The 15,656-nt window shown below is 32.4% G+C and overlaps 1 protein-coding gene and 1 pseudogene across 2 annotated transcripts; one reads left to right on the top strand and one right to left on the bottom strand.

Moving 5' to 3' along the window:
* Nucleotides 1-295: 295 nt before the first annotated feature.
* Nucleotides 296-4,520, top strand: LOC143621222 (UDP-galactose/UDP-glucose transporter 4-like; annotated as a pseudogene). Its single transcript, XR_013151479.1, has 8 exons — nt 296-436; nt 2,014-2,042; nt 2,156-2,357; nt 2,900-3,141; nt 3,226-3,327; nt 4,054-4,161; nt 4,256-4,273; nt 4,306-4,520. The product of XR_013151479.1 is annotated as a UDP-galactose/UDP-glucose transporter 4-like (transcript).
* A 1,006-nt stretch (nt 4,521-5,526) lies between these two features.
* Nucleotides 5,527-10,495, bottom strand: LOC143621049 (fructose-bisphosphate aldolase-lysine N-methyltransferase, chloroplastic-like). Its single transcript, XM_077092582.1, has 15 exons — nt 10,420-10,495; nt 10,251-10,341; nt 9,105-9,279; nt 8,367-8,472; nt 8,197-8,279; nt 8,077-8,103; nt 7,876-7,985; nt 7,686-7,769; nt 7,534-7,614; nt 7,232-7,353; nt 7,077-7,148; nt 6,328-6,567; nt 6,129-6,244; nt 5,951-6,052; nt 5,527-5,835 (listed from the first exon to the last, which is right to left on the bottom strand). The coding sequence occupies exons 1-15, from the start codon at nt 10,468-10,470 to the stop codon at nt 5,685-5,687; spliced, it is 1,611 nt and encodes a 536-aa protein (XP_076948697.1). The 5' UTR covers nt 10,471-10,495; the 3' UTR covers nt 5,527-5,684.
* Between the last annotated feature and the right edge of the window lie 5,161 nt (nt 10,496-15,656).

Raw genomic sequence — 15,656 nt, 5'->3', positions numbered from 1 at the left:
TAATAATATCTTAAATAGTCAAAATCTGTTAATGACTTAATTCACTTTCACACACCACCACCTCTTCTCCAAAAACCAGAATTCCAAGCTTTCTCTCTCATCAAGCTTTCTCTCTCTAAAGCTAAACATTAATAATATATTTTTCGTGTGTATTTATTTTGGTACATGTTTGTTTACCAATATATTATTTATTTCTCTCTATAAACTCAACATGCACAAATATATGAAGTATTATTATTAGTCTTTGATCTTTCTTTCATATTGATTGATAAAAATCAAGACTTTTTGAATAATAATATTTATTAATAATAGTAATAATGAAGAACAATCTCGATCTTTGTTTGGGATTAGTCTCTCTGACAGAACAAAATGGCAGCAGTTTGTCATCTGTTCTTCAGGGTTCTTCTTTGGATATCTTGTTAATGGTGTTTGTGAGGTAAAGTTTGTACTTTTGTTGTTGTTCATGTAAATTTTGTATTTTTATTTCAAGATTTGTAAAACCCATGTTGGGTTTTCAGTATTATTCATGGGTTTGGTGTTAATTGGTTAAATTTGTGAGCTTTTTTAAGAAATTGGTGTTATTGAAAAACCCAGTTTGATGTGATTTTTTTCAAGAATTGGGGTTTTTTTATATAAATTTTGTCCTTTTTTTAAAGATTTATAAACCCATGTTGGATTTTTAATATTATTAACGGATTTTGTGTTAAACTGTTAATTGTAAAACCCATGGTAAAATTTATTAGCCTTTTCAAGAACTTGGTTAACTTGAAAAACCAAGTTTGATTTGATGAATTTTTTTTCATGTAAATTTTGTAGTTTTATTTCAAGATTTTAAAAACCCATGTTGGATTCTTAATATTGTTCATGGGTTTGGTGTTAAACTGTTAATTATAGAACCCATGGACTTAAATTTATGAGCTTTTTCAAGAAATTAGTGTTCTTGAAAAACCCAAATTTGTTTGATGATATTTTTTCAATAATTAGATGTTTTGATCTACATAAACCCATAATTTGATTTGCTTAAAGTTTTTAAGAATTGAGATTTTTCTTGTAGATACTAAATTAATAAAATAAATAAAATAAAATTTTTTATTACATGCAATACTTTGTCCAAATTGGCTGGATATTTTTTAGGCTTTATTGACTCTTTCTTCCTCTTAATCTTTTGCTTTTTCCTTAATATTTATGCTTTTTATCTGTATCTTTTATTAAAAGATTTCTAAGTACTTGATTACTGCCTAACTGCCTTGAACCTTTTGGTGAATCCTAAATGGGTCCCACTCAAATTATAAAGTTTATTCTTAACTCAATTTGGTATCAAATAATAATCCGTGCAAACTACAAAGTTTTGTTTGTTTAAAGTTTTGGATAACATCAACATCTCTCATTGAGTTTCAATTATTTATTTAACAAATATTAATAATTTATTAATATTAATAAAATTATTAGTATAGTACTTACATTCAAACCCCACAAACTGGAAAATACAAGTTTTGTTGCTTAAAGTACAAGTCTATATTGCATTTATGTGTTATGGAAGAAAAGAATGAGAATTTATATATTTGTAGATCACTAAACAGATCACTAAACTTGTTTTGTATACTACTTAAAGCTATTGTGTGTTGCTTTAACTTGTGCTTTTGATCTAACTTTAATTGTGTACAAGTTAAATTAAAGTATGGTACAATTTTTCTTGAGTTTAAAGATTCATAGTCTTAAACTTGATGCTATGTGACTAAATATTCTGCATAATTTCTTGTAGTATTATTATATCTGTAAGCTTAATGTAGTTAATAATAATAATAATATTATAATAATAATAATAATAATAATTGTGACTTATTATTAATATTATTATTGTTAGCTTAATGTGACTAATTATTATTATTATTATTATTATTATTATTATTTGATATTGAAAAATATGTCATTTGACCTTCAAAAGTCAAACTTGGTTACTCTCTATGATGATCATAATGCTAATAAATTACATTCATGCTATTTTTGTTTCAGGAATATGTATATAATAGGCTCAAATTCAGGTAAGCTATTAGGATCAAATCTCGAATTTAAGCATTCTTCGAAGTACTAATTACATTTTCTTAAAAACGTCGACTTATTATTATTTTTTTTTTATAAATTCTGTTTCGTGTAGTTACGGCTGGTATTTTACATTCATTCAAGGATGGGTGTACCTTGCTTTGATTTATTTGCAAGGGTTCACCACAAAACAAATGGTGAACCCTTGGAAGACGTACGTGAAGCTCTCGGCGGTTCTTATGGGCTCACATGGTCTCACCAAAGGCTCTTTAGCTTTCCCTAATTACCCTGCTCAACTCATGTTCAAATCCACCAAGGTCAAATGTTTATTTCTTTTATGCAATGGTTGCATATTGACTAGGGGTGCAAACGAGCAGAGCCCGCGCTCGACTAGGACAGAGCTCGAGCTCGAGCTCGGCTCGTTTCGAGCTCTATTTTCAAAGCTCGAGCTCGGCTCGTGAGTAGATTTTCAAGCTCGAGCTTGGCTCGTTTACTATTTATCAATTAGTTTTTATATAGTTATAACTATTTTTATATATTTTTTCTATAATAATATTTTATGTATAAAATAATATATAGCATTTAGTTATATTTATTTACTTTTTCATAGCATTAGATATATTAATTAATAATTATTATTAAATATATATTTTAAAAAAAATATATAAATGGCAGGCTCGTTTAGGCTCGCGAGCCGGCTTGAGCTCGATAAGTGAAGCTCGGGCTCGTTTATTAAACGAGCTTACTTTTAGGCTCGGGCTCGGGCTCGATTAAGCTCGGATCGTTTGCACCCCTACGATATTGTTTGTGATCACAATGTCGGTTTATTGGTTAAAGTTTTGGAACCAAAATTTGGCAGGTTCTTCCGGTGATGGTAATGGGAGCGTTTATACCTGGTTTAAGACGAAAATACCCTCCTCATGAATACGTTTCTGCGTTACTATTGGTTGTCGGTTTGATACTATTCACTCTTGCGGATGCAAACTCGTCCCCAAATTTTAGCATTCTTGGTGTTGTGATGGTTTCTGGTGCTTTGATCATGGATTCGTTTCTTGGCAATTTTCAAGAAGCTATTTTACCATGAATCCCGATACAACACAGGTAAATCGAACGCCACTTGATAGTAAAAATTCAAGTTTTTTTTTGTTTTGTTTATTTTATTGAAATATTGTGTTTCTTGTGCAGATGGAGATGCTGTTTTGCTCAACCGTTGTCGGTTTGCCTTTTTTGATTCCGCCAATGCTTTTGACAGGGGAATTATTCAAAGCATGGAGTTCTTGCTCTCAGGTGAAGTTTGTGTTCTTTAATTAGTCAATCATAGTGCTTTACAAGTTTGAAACAGATATGAATTTTTTTATTAAATAATTTTTGTTTTGTCATTGTGCTAAGTTTCATATTTGTTCAGTGTCATTATCATACTCGGTTGTCGATTTTTGTCAAGAATTTCAGTGTTAAATTGGAACTTCAAAACTTGTTACTTTGACCCCAAAAGGTCAACTCTTTAAATATTATTTTAACCAATGTCATTATCATACTCGGTTTTCGATTTTTGTCAATAATTTCAGTGTTAAATTTGTAACTTCAAAACTTGTTACTTTGACCTCAAAAGGTCAACTATCTAAATATTATCTTAAATCACTTACAAAAGTTTTCTTTCGAAAATTTCAAGACAGTCTTGTTCATATTATAGCTAATATACAAATCTTGCAAATTTACAGAAATCTTGTTAGCTTGACCTGAAAGTCAAGAATTGACCTTTTTGGTCAAACAGACTTCCAAGTTTACATATTTCATATTTTTTTGTTTTGTTGGGTACAACATCCTTATGTGTATGGTATCATAGTCTTTGTTTTCTTTTGAAAATTAGAAGACTTTCTTGTTGATATTGTATTTGCTATACAAATTTTTAAAATTTAGAGAAATCTTGGTAGTTTACCTGAAAGTCAAGATTTGACCAGACTTGCAATTTACAACATTTCATATTTTTGATAAATTTTGTTTTGTTGGGTACAGCATCCTTATGTGTATGGTGTCCTAGTCTTTGAAGCAATGGCAACATTTATCGGTCAAGTCTCGGTTCTTTCCTTAATCGCCATATTTGGAGCTGCCACCACTGCAATGGTACATTTACTTGATTTCGATTAACTTTCCATTAATACCATCTCTCGTGTTTAATCCGTGCTTCTGAACTTTTACGAACTTTTACCTATAACAGATAACGACCGCAAGAAAGGCGGTCACATTGCTGCTATCATACTTGATCAGGCGGTCACATTGCTGCTATCATACTAGATCTTCACAAAGCCATTGACAGAGCAACACGGGACGGGTTTGATTCTGATATCTATGGGAATTGTTTTGAAGATGATACCCGAGAACAAACCGAGTCCAAGAGCGGCCACGAAGATGAAAGAGTTGGCTTCGGTTAAAGACGAAAACCGAAGAGTTGAGAAGAGGATGAAAGGAGGCCTTTGGTTTGATCATACAAATATTATTATTATTATTATTTACTTGTTTTTTATTTTTTTGTTTGGTAGAGATAATTTAAGGGATTCTTGGATTAATTAACTTACAAGTCCACAGGAATAATAATCTATATATCTATCTATTCTTTATTAATGTTTTGACTTTTTTTAGTAAAATGGGATAGCTATAACAAAATAGATTAGTTCTTGCAAAAATAAACAACCTATCATCTTTATTTAGGATTTTTATGAATTTCTTTGGTTACTATTTTTTTAGAACCTTTTATATTTGTGGGTTCATCAATATCATGCAATCATGCAGGATCCGTTTTTTTTTAACGACTAAATGTTTTGACATTTTGTTTCATATTCTAACCACCTTATCACCCCCATAAAAATGGGAATGACCAAGATCTTGTCTCAAGCGGAAATCACGCAACATAGTAAATTTTCGGGGTATGCATAAAACCGAGAACGCTTGTCCATAACTGAAAAACCGATTGTTTACTTAGATTTTTATTATTTTTATTTAATTTTCAGGGTATGCATAAAACCGAAAACACTTATCCATAACTGAAAAATCTAACTTGTGTTTATGTTTTGGTTTTCATTATTTATTTTAAATTTGAAGTAATGGATGTAAATTCAAATACTTTTAAGTGTATAATAATCAATTAATAACTATAACTAACATAATTTATGTCTACAGTCCTTATTTTGGACCACTTCTTTCCTTTGACCAATAAATTTCAAGCCTAAATTGTAAACGCAAAACCAAACGGTTTACAAAAACGTTGTTTGGTTTTAGCTCAAAACCGCACACAGAGCCATGCATAACCCTAATAAACTTAAGGGGACAAATGTTAATTTAAAGTTTATGAAAATCAACCAAAACAACAAACAAAAAGGTATGCAAAGGTTAATCTACAAGCTTCAAACTTCATGTTCAATTATCAATATATCATTATCATATTATATAACTTATAATCAAGGCTTAAAGCCTTAAACTAACAACCATCCAGCCAACAGTAACATGTACTACACTTGCTGCAACATCAAAATAAGCAACCTAATGCATTTAAATCCCAGAAATTTAACACAAAACAATATACTAAGACATCAATGTCTAGTAAAAAATAAGGTGAAAGGTGAAATTTGTTAACGTTAAAACGGTATGTTTTAACTACTTTCACTCAAAGCTAACTGTAACGCGTGTTCTGCTTCTTTGAGAAATTGCCTGGTGAGTTGCTTTTGGCCTCGCCTATACACTATGCTTGCATATTTGTTTCGACTCATTTCTTGATTCTTAGATGCTTCATTGGCGCCATTACTTCAATCACAAATTTTAAAAATATATATATATTGATGTTAAATGTATAAAATGCCCTTTAATGAAACTCCAAAAAAGTTGACTATAAAAGTCAAAAGTTGACTTTTTTACGTACCTTTTGCCATCTTCTAATGTTTTATTTTTGAAACAGTTGACTTTCTCGAGTAACTCAGTGTCGGAATCTTCCGTCCCCGAACCCTCTTCAAGACCCATCATCCTTTCAATTTCACGAAACCACAAAAGTCAACGTTGACTTTTTTTAAAAAAAACAAGAAAATGAAATGTAGGCCAACCTTGTATTAAGAAGATCAACGAGCAATTGTAACGCACTCGCATCCCCACACGCTTCCCATACAGCAGCACGGACTTCTATATCCGACGGTTGCCGGTCCCCTTCCGAATCAACAAGCTTTAACACCCAAAAATATCGGTTATACAAAAAATCACAAACATAAGCAAAATGCATAAAAAGAATCAAACTTTCTAAAATGCCTCTTCAAGCAAAGACGTAACTCTAAATATTTCGTCTTCACTCATCGCAATAGTCCTCAAGCAAGTTAAGAATTCTTCTGGGAAAACTAGGTTGTTCAAGTAAGACGGTGTCTTGCGTCGACCACTCCAACTATAGTTAACAGCTTCGGTCTTCTTGACGTTATCCCTCGTTTCTTTTTTATTTGAAAAGAACCCGTGATCAAGCAGATTTTTCGATAAAAGACACCTCATTTCAGCTTTCTGAGTAGATTAAATAACTAGCTTATTAAATATCACTACACTAAATTATTATTTTTTTATTAAATTAAATTAATAAATTTTTATGTACGTCTTATAGGTAGAAAATGTATTACGTGTAGTCGTATACTAACGATTTTTGAAAAAATTAAGAAAAATATGTAAAAATCAATATATAGTTAGATTTCGAGGATACATTAATTACTATATAATGTAATTTGACTTTCATTTAATATTTGATTGAAAACAAAGGTTACATAATTAGATATTAAAATTTCTTAATAAAAGATATAATTTAAATAAATCATTATTAAAAAAAAGATGGGTGTATTTAATAAGAGATTTTTATGGAGGCGACACATTGCATGAAAGATTTTTATTTATTATACAAAAATACAGAATACATAATATATAGATGTTAATATAAATTAAACCCTTGAATAATATAATGAACTAATGGTCAATAATTAGTAATAATCAAAATTCACAATGAAGTAATTAATTTGACTTACTTGTGCTTCTAAGAGTTGTAGTTTGGTTTGTGAAAACGGTGCATCTTTGATAGCTTCGGCTGGATAGTGTAACTGCGCATAAAGAAATACGCTTAAGTAAATTGACCATATTACCCCCAAGAAACTAACCATAAAAAAGGTCGATAAACAATTACCATGATATAATCATTTGGATTATTATCAGTGACAAATCCATATAGGTATAGAAGTTCCTCATTTCCTTTGTTACCGTAGCTAATTGATATCTCTTCGCCAACTTGAAGACGCGCTTCTTCAACTATATTATTACAAAGGGCGAAAAAGTCAATATCAATAATTCAATAATTCAATCTTTTTTAGACTTAAATAAAATAGTCAAAGATTGTACTTAAACTAGTTTGTTGCTCTTAAGTCAAACATCACAATTTTCATGGAATATAAGAATTATGAAGATATTGATTTAAGAATGATTAATTACCAGAAAGAAGATACATCGACAACGGAACACCAGTTGCCGATCCTGTTCCATCAACTTCCCATGTTGCAGCAGCCTTTAAATCTGCAAGACAAAATCTTTGACTTTACTGTTGACTTTGACCGTAACTTCTCAGTTCTTAGAAATTAAAGTACCATGATTGCAAAAGTCAATGCCAGGAACAAGACCCTCGACCCAAACGGTCTCTTCTTGTATCGAAGAAATATCAGCCTCCAATTCTGAAATGAATATAAGAATACAATACAAAAGGAAATTATTTTAATTTCATTGAAATGGATAATATGTAAAAAAAATATAATAATAATAATAATAATAAAAATTCACTTTTGTCATTATCACCATTAGTATGGTTATCTTCTTCTTGAACTTGGGGAAATACAAAAGACCGAGGAAGAGGTATACTCAAAGCACGGGTCCAAAATATTGAATTAGCCCTATAAATATAATTCCATGTGAAGCAAAAAAGAACATAATAAGCGTAAATTTAGAAATAAAGATAATAGCTTTTTAGAGAAAGATGAATACCAAAGAAAGTCATTGAAACAAACTTCACTACAAAACAGACAAACACGCAGTCGTCATTAGTAAACGAATATTGTTACGATTATTTGTTAATGAGATTAGTAAACAAAACATGATTTCCACCTTTCTAAGTCACCATCGAGAACCAAAAGCTTCTTCACCAACTCTTTCACTTTATTGTCATACAAAGACTGCAAACTCTTTTTCTGTTAACATACACATGTGACATGTAATATGTTACCATTAGTGAAAAATTTAAATATTATTTTTCATTTTTTAGTACTAAATAGTACCTGCAATTTGGTTGCCTTAAACAAAGTAGTCCCTTTTAGATCCGATAACTCGTCTTCTGAGAACCAAAGTGGATTTCCAAAAGTGGTTGGAAGCATATCAAGGTACCTAATTTATTATTTTATTCAGCTTCATTTCAAAATTTTTAAAATAAGAAAAGGGGTATATATATATATAAACAGACCGAACGTTCAATGAACAGTATGTGAACAGTCGCGCGAGAAGCTCGTTTATGTTTGTTTATTAAATAAACGAACGAACATGAAGAAAAGAATTTTTTATTTAGTAAAAGAGCGAGCATGAACACATCCCTCAGTCAGTCGATTATTAATTTATGTTCGTGAATGTTCGTTCAATTAAGTTCGCTTGTTTACGTTCATATATGTTCGCTAGTTTACGTCTGTTTAGGTTTGTTTGATAATATATTCATTTAAAAATTTGACCGTTACAACTTACTCGAGTTTTAATAACTTTTTATGCCAGCACACTGTTCATCGCATTACTTTTAACTTGTTTTAGCTCAGTTATAAAGCGTTCGTTTATACTGTTAACAAAGATACATGAACTTGTTCATTTTCTTAACGAACGAACACGAATAAGAGACCCGTGTTAGTTTAAATGTTTGTGTTCGCTCGTTTGTTCGACTAAAGTTAAATGAACGGACACGAACATGCTCTGTTCGTGTTCGTTCAGTTCATTTACAAGCCTAGCAAAGCATGAATCAAAGTTTTGTTACATACGGTTTCCATGAAGAACTTTTTCGTATAGACTCGAACGTAAGAAATAATATTATCAAGAATCTGTCGTCCACTTCCCCTTCCTCAAACATTGCTGAGCATACAGGTCCCAAAACCGGATCTTGCAATACCCTCATTGGAGTTATAGCCAAATTAAGAGGAACCACCAATAAAACCCCTAAAATATTTCAAAGTTAAGAATCATTATTCACTGGAGAGTTAGGAAATCCATATTTAATATCATAAGCTCATTTCTGATAGGGTTGTAAGCGTACCGAACATTCGGTGGAAAGTTCGTTAATGCCCATTCTTTTAATAAATGAACGAACACGAACAAGGTACTCCGTTCGATTAACTAAATGAGCGAGCATGAACATAGGTCATGTCCGTTCAATTGTGTTCGTGAAAGTTTGATAATCTGTTCGTTAATGTTCGTTTTTTTATGTTTGTTCATTAAATGTTTTTAATATTTTTAATGATTTTTCTAATCTTATCATATAGATTTAAGTTGGAGCTCGGGGTCTCTTAAAGCAACCTCTCTATTCTCTGGGATAGAGGTACGATTTGTCTGCATCCCACCCTCCCCAGCATCTCTGCTTATAGCTTTGCTATTAATGGGATTTCACTGGGTATGAATGTATGATTGGTTGGTTGATCATATAGATTTAAGCAAAAATACTAACTATAAAACGAAAATATATATGAGTATTACGTGATTAAGATTATGGCTGTTCATCGTTTCGGGTATCGGTTTATTCGATTTGTTTAAATCGGTTTATTAGGATTTGGATTTTTTAGTCGCCAACCGATCACAATTCAAACGTGCATAACCGAACCAAATCCCTCTAAATTTCATAAACAAACCTACAACTCTACAAGCATACGTATTATTATTCGGTTAAATCGGTTGGCCAAAAAATCCTATTTCATAAAAATGTATAACCGAAAACCAAATCGTGAATTCGGATACCAACCGAATTCACAATTTGGATCATTTTTTTGGTTACGGATACGATTCGGTTTTCGATTCTTTTTGCATACCCCTACTTGAAGATCTAAACATTGTAGCCCTAACTATAAAAACACCTTAACTTCATATAATTACAAAAAAAAACAATAAATTAAAATACATAAAAAATTTCAAATTACCATCAGTGGCAGCATGAGATGAATACACACCAAACCCTTTGTTTAAATCATTGTACTTGATGTCACACCCACGGAATTGGACTCCATTTAACTGGTTTTTTTATAAAGATTCAAATAATGGGTTATAAATAATAAGAATTTAATATGAAAAAATTGATAAAAATGTTACCTTTAACCATTCAAGAAGAAGCTGAAGCTTTGATTCTTGATTCTCAGCCATGGCTGCAATTTAATTTTTAGTCTTTGGGTTTTGGGTTTTTTTTTTAATTTATTTGTTTGTAGATGGGGCCCTTGTACTTTTGATAATAACAATTTCAGTCCAAAAATAATATTTTAGTTGTTTGAACTTTGTAACCATTTTAGCTTATAACACTAACTAGCTTTTTACTTGGTAAAACCTGGTAAGTTGACGCGAATTCGGTCGGTTTCGGTGACGTTCGTTATTGTATTGATATTAAAACAAAAAACTATAAAAACTGAGGTGGACCAATGTGGTGGCGTTGGTCGGTAAAACTCGAGCGCTAGTAAAACCCGACCGTTGTCGATCCCAGGTGTTGAGGCGGTGAGTCTACGGAAACTCGATCGGTTTTCGTCATGTTTATTATGATACCGACTAAAAAAAATTGGTGTTCGGTTGATTTTCATTACATTTGTTACAGTGACTGAACTAAAAAAACAAAAACAAAACTTACGGACCAGTTTGGTGCCGCCAAGTGGCCTAATATGACACTTGCGGCACCAAACTTCTCTTTTATATATATTAGTAATAGTAATAATGTTACGTGTATCCTTAGGCGTACTTAACTATCACGTAATTTGCCACATAATATTCTTAGAGATCCTTTACAACCCCAATCTCATCTCCAGCCATATTTATAATTTATATAAAACCTTTTTTTGTACTTTGGTTTCACATTTTTACAAGAATCGAGACAAAAACATGTTCTTGTGTAAGGACACCTCACCTAAGACTATCTCTAATGCATCGTTAGAATACATGTTCTTAATTGTCCTTATAGGCCTTTACCATTAGGCCATGTGTAGTGGATGGGCTACAATTGGGGGCGAATTGTAACACGTGGCGCCCAGTCAGCATGGAGTAGAAATTTGTTTTTGGGGTGTAATGGTGTAGGGGCTACAATTTAGGCCCACAGTGTCTTTTTTTATTATTTTCTTTTTATAATTAAACTAATTAAATAAAAACCAATTTATTTAAATAATTAAATAAAAATGCATTAAAATTAAAAAAAAATACAAATAAAACATACCTAAAAAAATACATAACTAAAAATATTAAAAAAACATAACTAAAGAAAAAAAAACATAACTAAAAAAAGGAAACTAATATTTTTTGTGTTTACGGGTCGATTTTTTGCTTGAACCGGAGGCCCGTGACGTTTGCGTATCCGGTGCCGACTCCGGTGGTGTAGACCCGAACGCCGGCATTGTGTTTTGGGGGCTGAGAAAGTTGGCGTACATGGTTAGGTTCGGGTCGGAAAGTTGATACGGATAGCTCGGTTGGTTCGGTTGGCTCGGTTGGTTCCGTTGTAAGTTTGGTTGGTTCGGTTGGCTTGATTGCGAACCATACGTTTGACCGAAAGCAGCGAATTGGTAGTTCGGTTGGTTCGGTTGGCTCGATTGCGAACCATACGTTTGACCGAAAGCAGAGAATTGGTAGTTCGGTTGGTTCGGTTGGCTCGATTGCGAACCATACGTTTGACCGAAAGCAGGGAATTGGTAGTTCGGTTGGTTCGGGTTGTTTCTAGGATTCATTTTGTTTATTTTTTGTAAGAAATTGGGTATGATTTGTGTATAAAATGAATATAAAATGGAGAAAAAGAGTGTATGTTTATATATATATATATATATTGTTTAATTTATTTTATTTTTTTTTAATTTGACCGTTTCACAACGGTCCTTTTATTATTTTATTATTATTTTCGAGTTTAACGGGCGACAAATATTAGCCGCCCCCGCCCAATTTCAACCAAATATCGCCAGAGGGGCGGTGTTCCATCCAAAAATCGCCCCTTTTTTGCCCATATACTCGTCCAGTACACTCAGCCTTAGAGAATTATTTCCTAAGGTGTTTGAAGCAACCAGCCTTTCCATAGTGACGATTTTTGTTGCTTTTTCATATGAGGTGGGTACATTTATCACTCCATTTCACATCTAAATGTTGTACAACGTGGGGCATTAAACCCTTGACCTCCCATTTCACGTATATACTGTCTTATCAATCCACCAAAATGAGAATGACCAAAAAAATAAAAACACCCCAGTTTTAGCGACTTTCACCGAAACGAAGATAAAATTACAGTGACGACGAAATCAACAGATAAATTATTTTTAGTACGAAGACTTTCTTGTGATTATGCTATAGCACTCTCCAAATATGGAGAGCCCCGTTACTTCACTCTGCACATACTATGTTGTCTTAACTGGGCCCACGCGGGCTTCAGAGTTTGGCTTGAGCGTTCCCCGAGAAACCATTTGTTGATTGCCACTTGTTGTGTCGCCACAAAAGTAGAACTTTCTGGCATAACACACGGCGGAACGAAAACCCATGTGGGCTGGGGATTCGAATTGACAACATTACACAAGACCAAGCTCAAATCATGCATTACCACAATTTACCAAAAGTGACGATCGAACTTGAGTCCTTCTACCTATTCGTCGCAAGTGGTGGATTAAATAAATAAACACTTTTAAAAGAAAATTACGAAACATGGTTTTTAAATTAAAATTAAAATTATAATTACATTATTATTACATCTCAGGATGTAAGAACCCTAATTTGTTCATCTTCTTTCTTAGACTTGTTGATTTTAATTGTGATGATGAACATGTTATTAATAAATAATAAACAAACAGTGTTGTTTTATATTTTCAAATTAATATATGTTTCGTTTACATTTACGTTTGTTTATAAAGTTAACAAACAACCATGAACAAGTCTATTTCTTTCGGCTATGTTCGGTTTGCTTACATCACTAGTTAATGAACAACCATGAACAAGCATTTTAGATCTAAAAGTCGTATCACAGATGCTCAAATACCAAAAATACTTAAAAAGAGATTCAAATATTGCAAGATTAGGCCATCATTTGCACTTTCAACATATAGAGGGTTGAATACCTCCGCAATGAGTACTACTAATAAGAAATATTCAAGAAATTCACAATATGGTAACGTGACTGTGTATAGTAAAGAAACCCACAAGTGTGTTACAATCAAACAATAGTATTGCAACTTTGCAAGTATACCATCTTTCAAGTTCAGTTTTCATTGTCCGCAACATTCTTAAGTTTAAGTAATTGTAGACGTTTTGAAATTTTCTTTACCTTCTTCCTTGCTCTCTCTCTCTCTCTCTCTCTCTCGCTCTCTCTCTCTCTCTGTCTTCAGGGTTTCGAAAACGAATTTTCACTTTTTCTGTAAATTTATAATCATCATTCAGCAACTCGATGCTACAACATGGATGACATTTAATCTCCATGCCCGCATAGACTCTATGCTTTAGGCTAATTATCATTCTATACTTACCATTAGTGTACACATATGCGTGAGATTGAGATTGAGATTGCATCCCCTCGAAACGAGAAAGTTTGACATTTAAACCTATATTGTGGGGCACATCCACGTCATACTCTAATATATTAGTGACATCTTCCTCTAAATACAACTTGACAATTGCTGTTTTTGTGTATGTTAGGTCTTCTCGACTAACTAAACACGCGTCTTCGAACGGTCTTGTTTAACTTCATTCAATGGTATATTCTTGAAATAATTTTTTATATCCTCAATTTCAATAAACAAAGGTAAGTTGGACACAAATAAGCATTTCTTCAAGACATTCGGGTCATCTTCTTTATCAAGTGGCTTTTCGTGAGCTCCTTCCTGAAAAAGAATTAACAAAATTTGAAAATTTATATATAAGTAAAATAAAAAGGGTTAAACGAATTTATATATAACCCAAAAGTTTCTTATTTTATAATTATAAAATCTTATGCAAATTTTGGCATAAAATTATACCTATCCAATTTAATTTGTTACATAAAAAACTTAAAAAAAAACCTAAAATTAAAAACAAATGGGGTAAAGAGGTTATAAACTAGCGAACCCACCCGTTTGGCTAAACGGGTTTGCGGGTTCGACCTAAAACTAGCTCGAGCCTGTTTATGTCAAACCCAAGCCCAGAAGTTTCATGTTAGGTTTGGGTCGTGTTTTGTTAAACCCAAACCCGTGAATTTCGTGTTAGGTTTGTAAGTTGTTTTCTTAGGGGCGGAAAAAGTTGACACGCTCGAAACACAGTCCAAATCCAACATGAAACATACATGCTTTGGGTCGGTTCAGGTCGACCCGTTCTGAAAACAAGTCGGGTTCATGTTGATATATTTATTTTTTTTATTTTGTCCGTTTTCCCATTTTTTCAGTAAATGCACTTGCAATTTACAATTGATTTTTAAAAAAATTAATATATTTATATATATATATACTAAAAAAATACAAATTACTCATTTAATCTACCAACTCTAATAATATCCTTTGTTTAATGATAAATGAGATAATTGGAATTATATTATTTAACTAGACCCACTTTTACCGGAGGATATGTTACCCCCACATAAAAATCCCATAATTGTTACTCCCCAAGGGATTCCCAAATTTTGTAATGCAAATAGGAAACTAACCTGCTCGTTAGCATGGGATGTTATATCATGTATTGGGACCATTATACAGTTGAAGGAGTCGAATGCAATGATAGAAAATCCTTCTAAGTCCCCAACCTTTTCCATGATTGTTCTTAAAAAACATTTATGCTCTTTACGATTTTCGCTTCTTTACGATTTTCGTTTCTAAGGCTTGCCTTTTTTCACTTCTTTAGGTGGCGTCTTTCTAACATTCGCGGGTAGATGAAACTGGATCCCACTTATAGTTATATTCTTTGCAATATCTTTATCTAAAAAGTCTCTCATGTACATGGTACATAGTATTGGGTATTTGGGTCATTCAATACCAAAATTCTCAAGTATAGTATCTCGAATTTTATCAATCTCTTCAAAATACTCCAAGTCTGTAATATAGTGTTGGTCACGCTCTAGTGGTTTTTATAGTGGTTTTTATCCCACCCTCCCCTCTTGACTCTTGTGAAAGCGTATGTATCGACGCATTCCATTCCGACGTTGACACAGAAATCTTGGAATGTGAAAGGAGTATTAAATTCAGCATCGATAATCGGTTGTTGTTAGATTATGATGCCACACCCCAAAATCGTTAACTTAGTAACGGAAGACATAATTTTGTTAATTTGGGTGGCGACAGACTTTGTTCAGCCAGTTATATTCAAAAATAATGTACCATGAGTTGATCTTTTTGTTAAATATCAGAGTTTTACACATGTCAAAC

This window comes from Bidens hawaiensis, unplaced genomic scaffold, assembly GCF_021521415.1.
Source record: "Bidens hawaiensis isolate Kalapana, Puna unplaced genomic scaffold, B.hawaiensis_p1.1 tig00002772_1, whole genome shotgun sequence".
NCBI lineage: Eukaryota > Viridiplantae > Streptophyta > Magnoliopsida > Asterales > Asteraceae > Bidens > Bidens hawaiensis.
The sequence above is the reverse complement of the archived record's forward strand: the minus strand, read 5'-3'. Positions and strand labels throughout refer to the sequence as shown.

Bases quoted from the DNA above. Each gene is read 5' to 3' on its own strand.
- LOC143621049 (XM_077092582.1), bottom strand. From the start codon at position 10,470: ATGGCTGAGAATCAAGAATCAAAGCTTCAGCTTCTTCTTGAATGGTTA. The intron at 7,986-8,076 runs GTATTCATCTTT...TTATATTTATAG, and splicing joins TGTTTCAATGACTTTCTTTG to GGCTAATTCAATATTTTGGA. The intron at 5,836-5,950 runs GTACGTAAAAAA...TTGTGATTGAAG, and splicing joins ACATTAGAAGATGGCAAAAG to TAATGGCGCCAATGAAGCAT.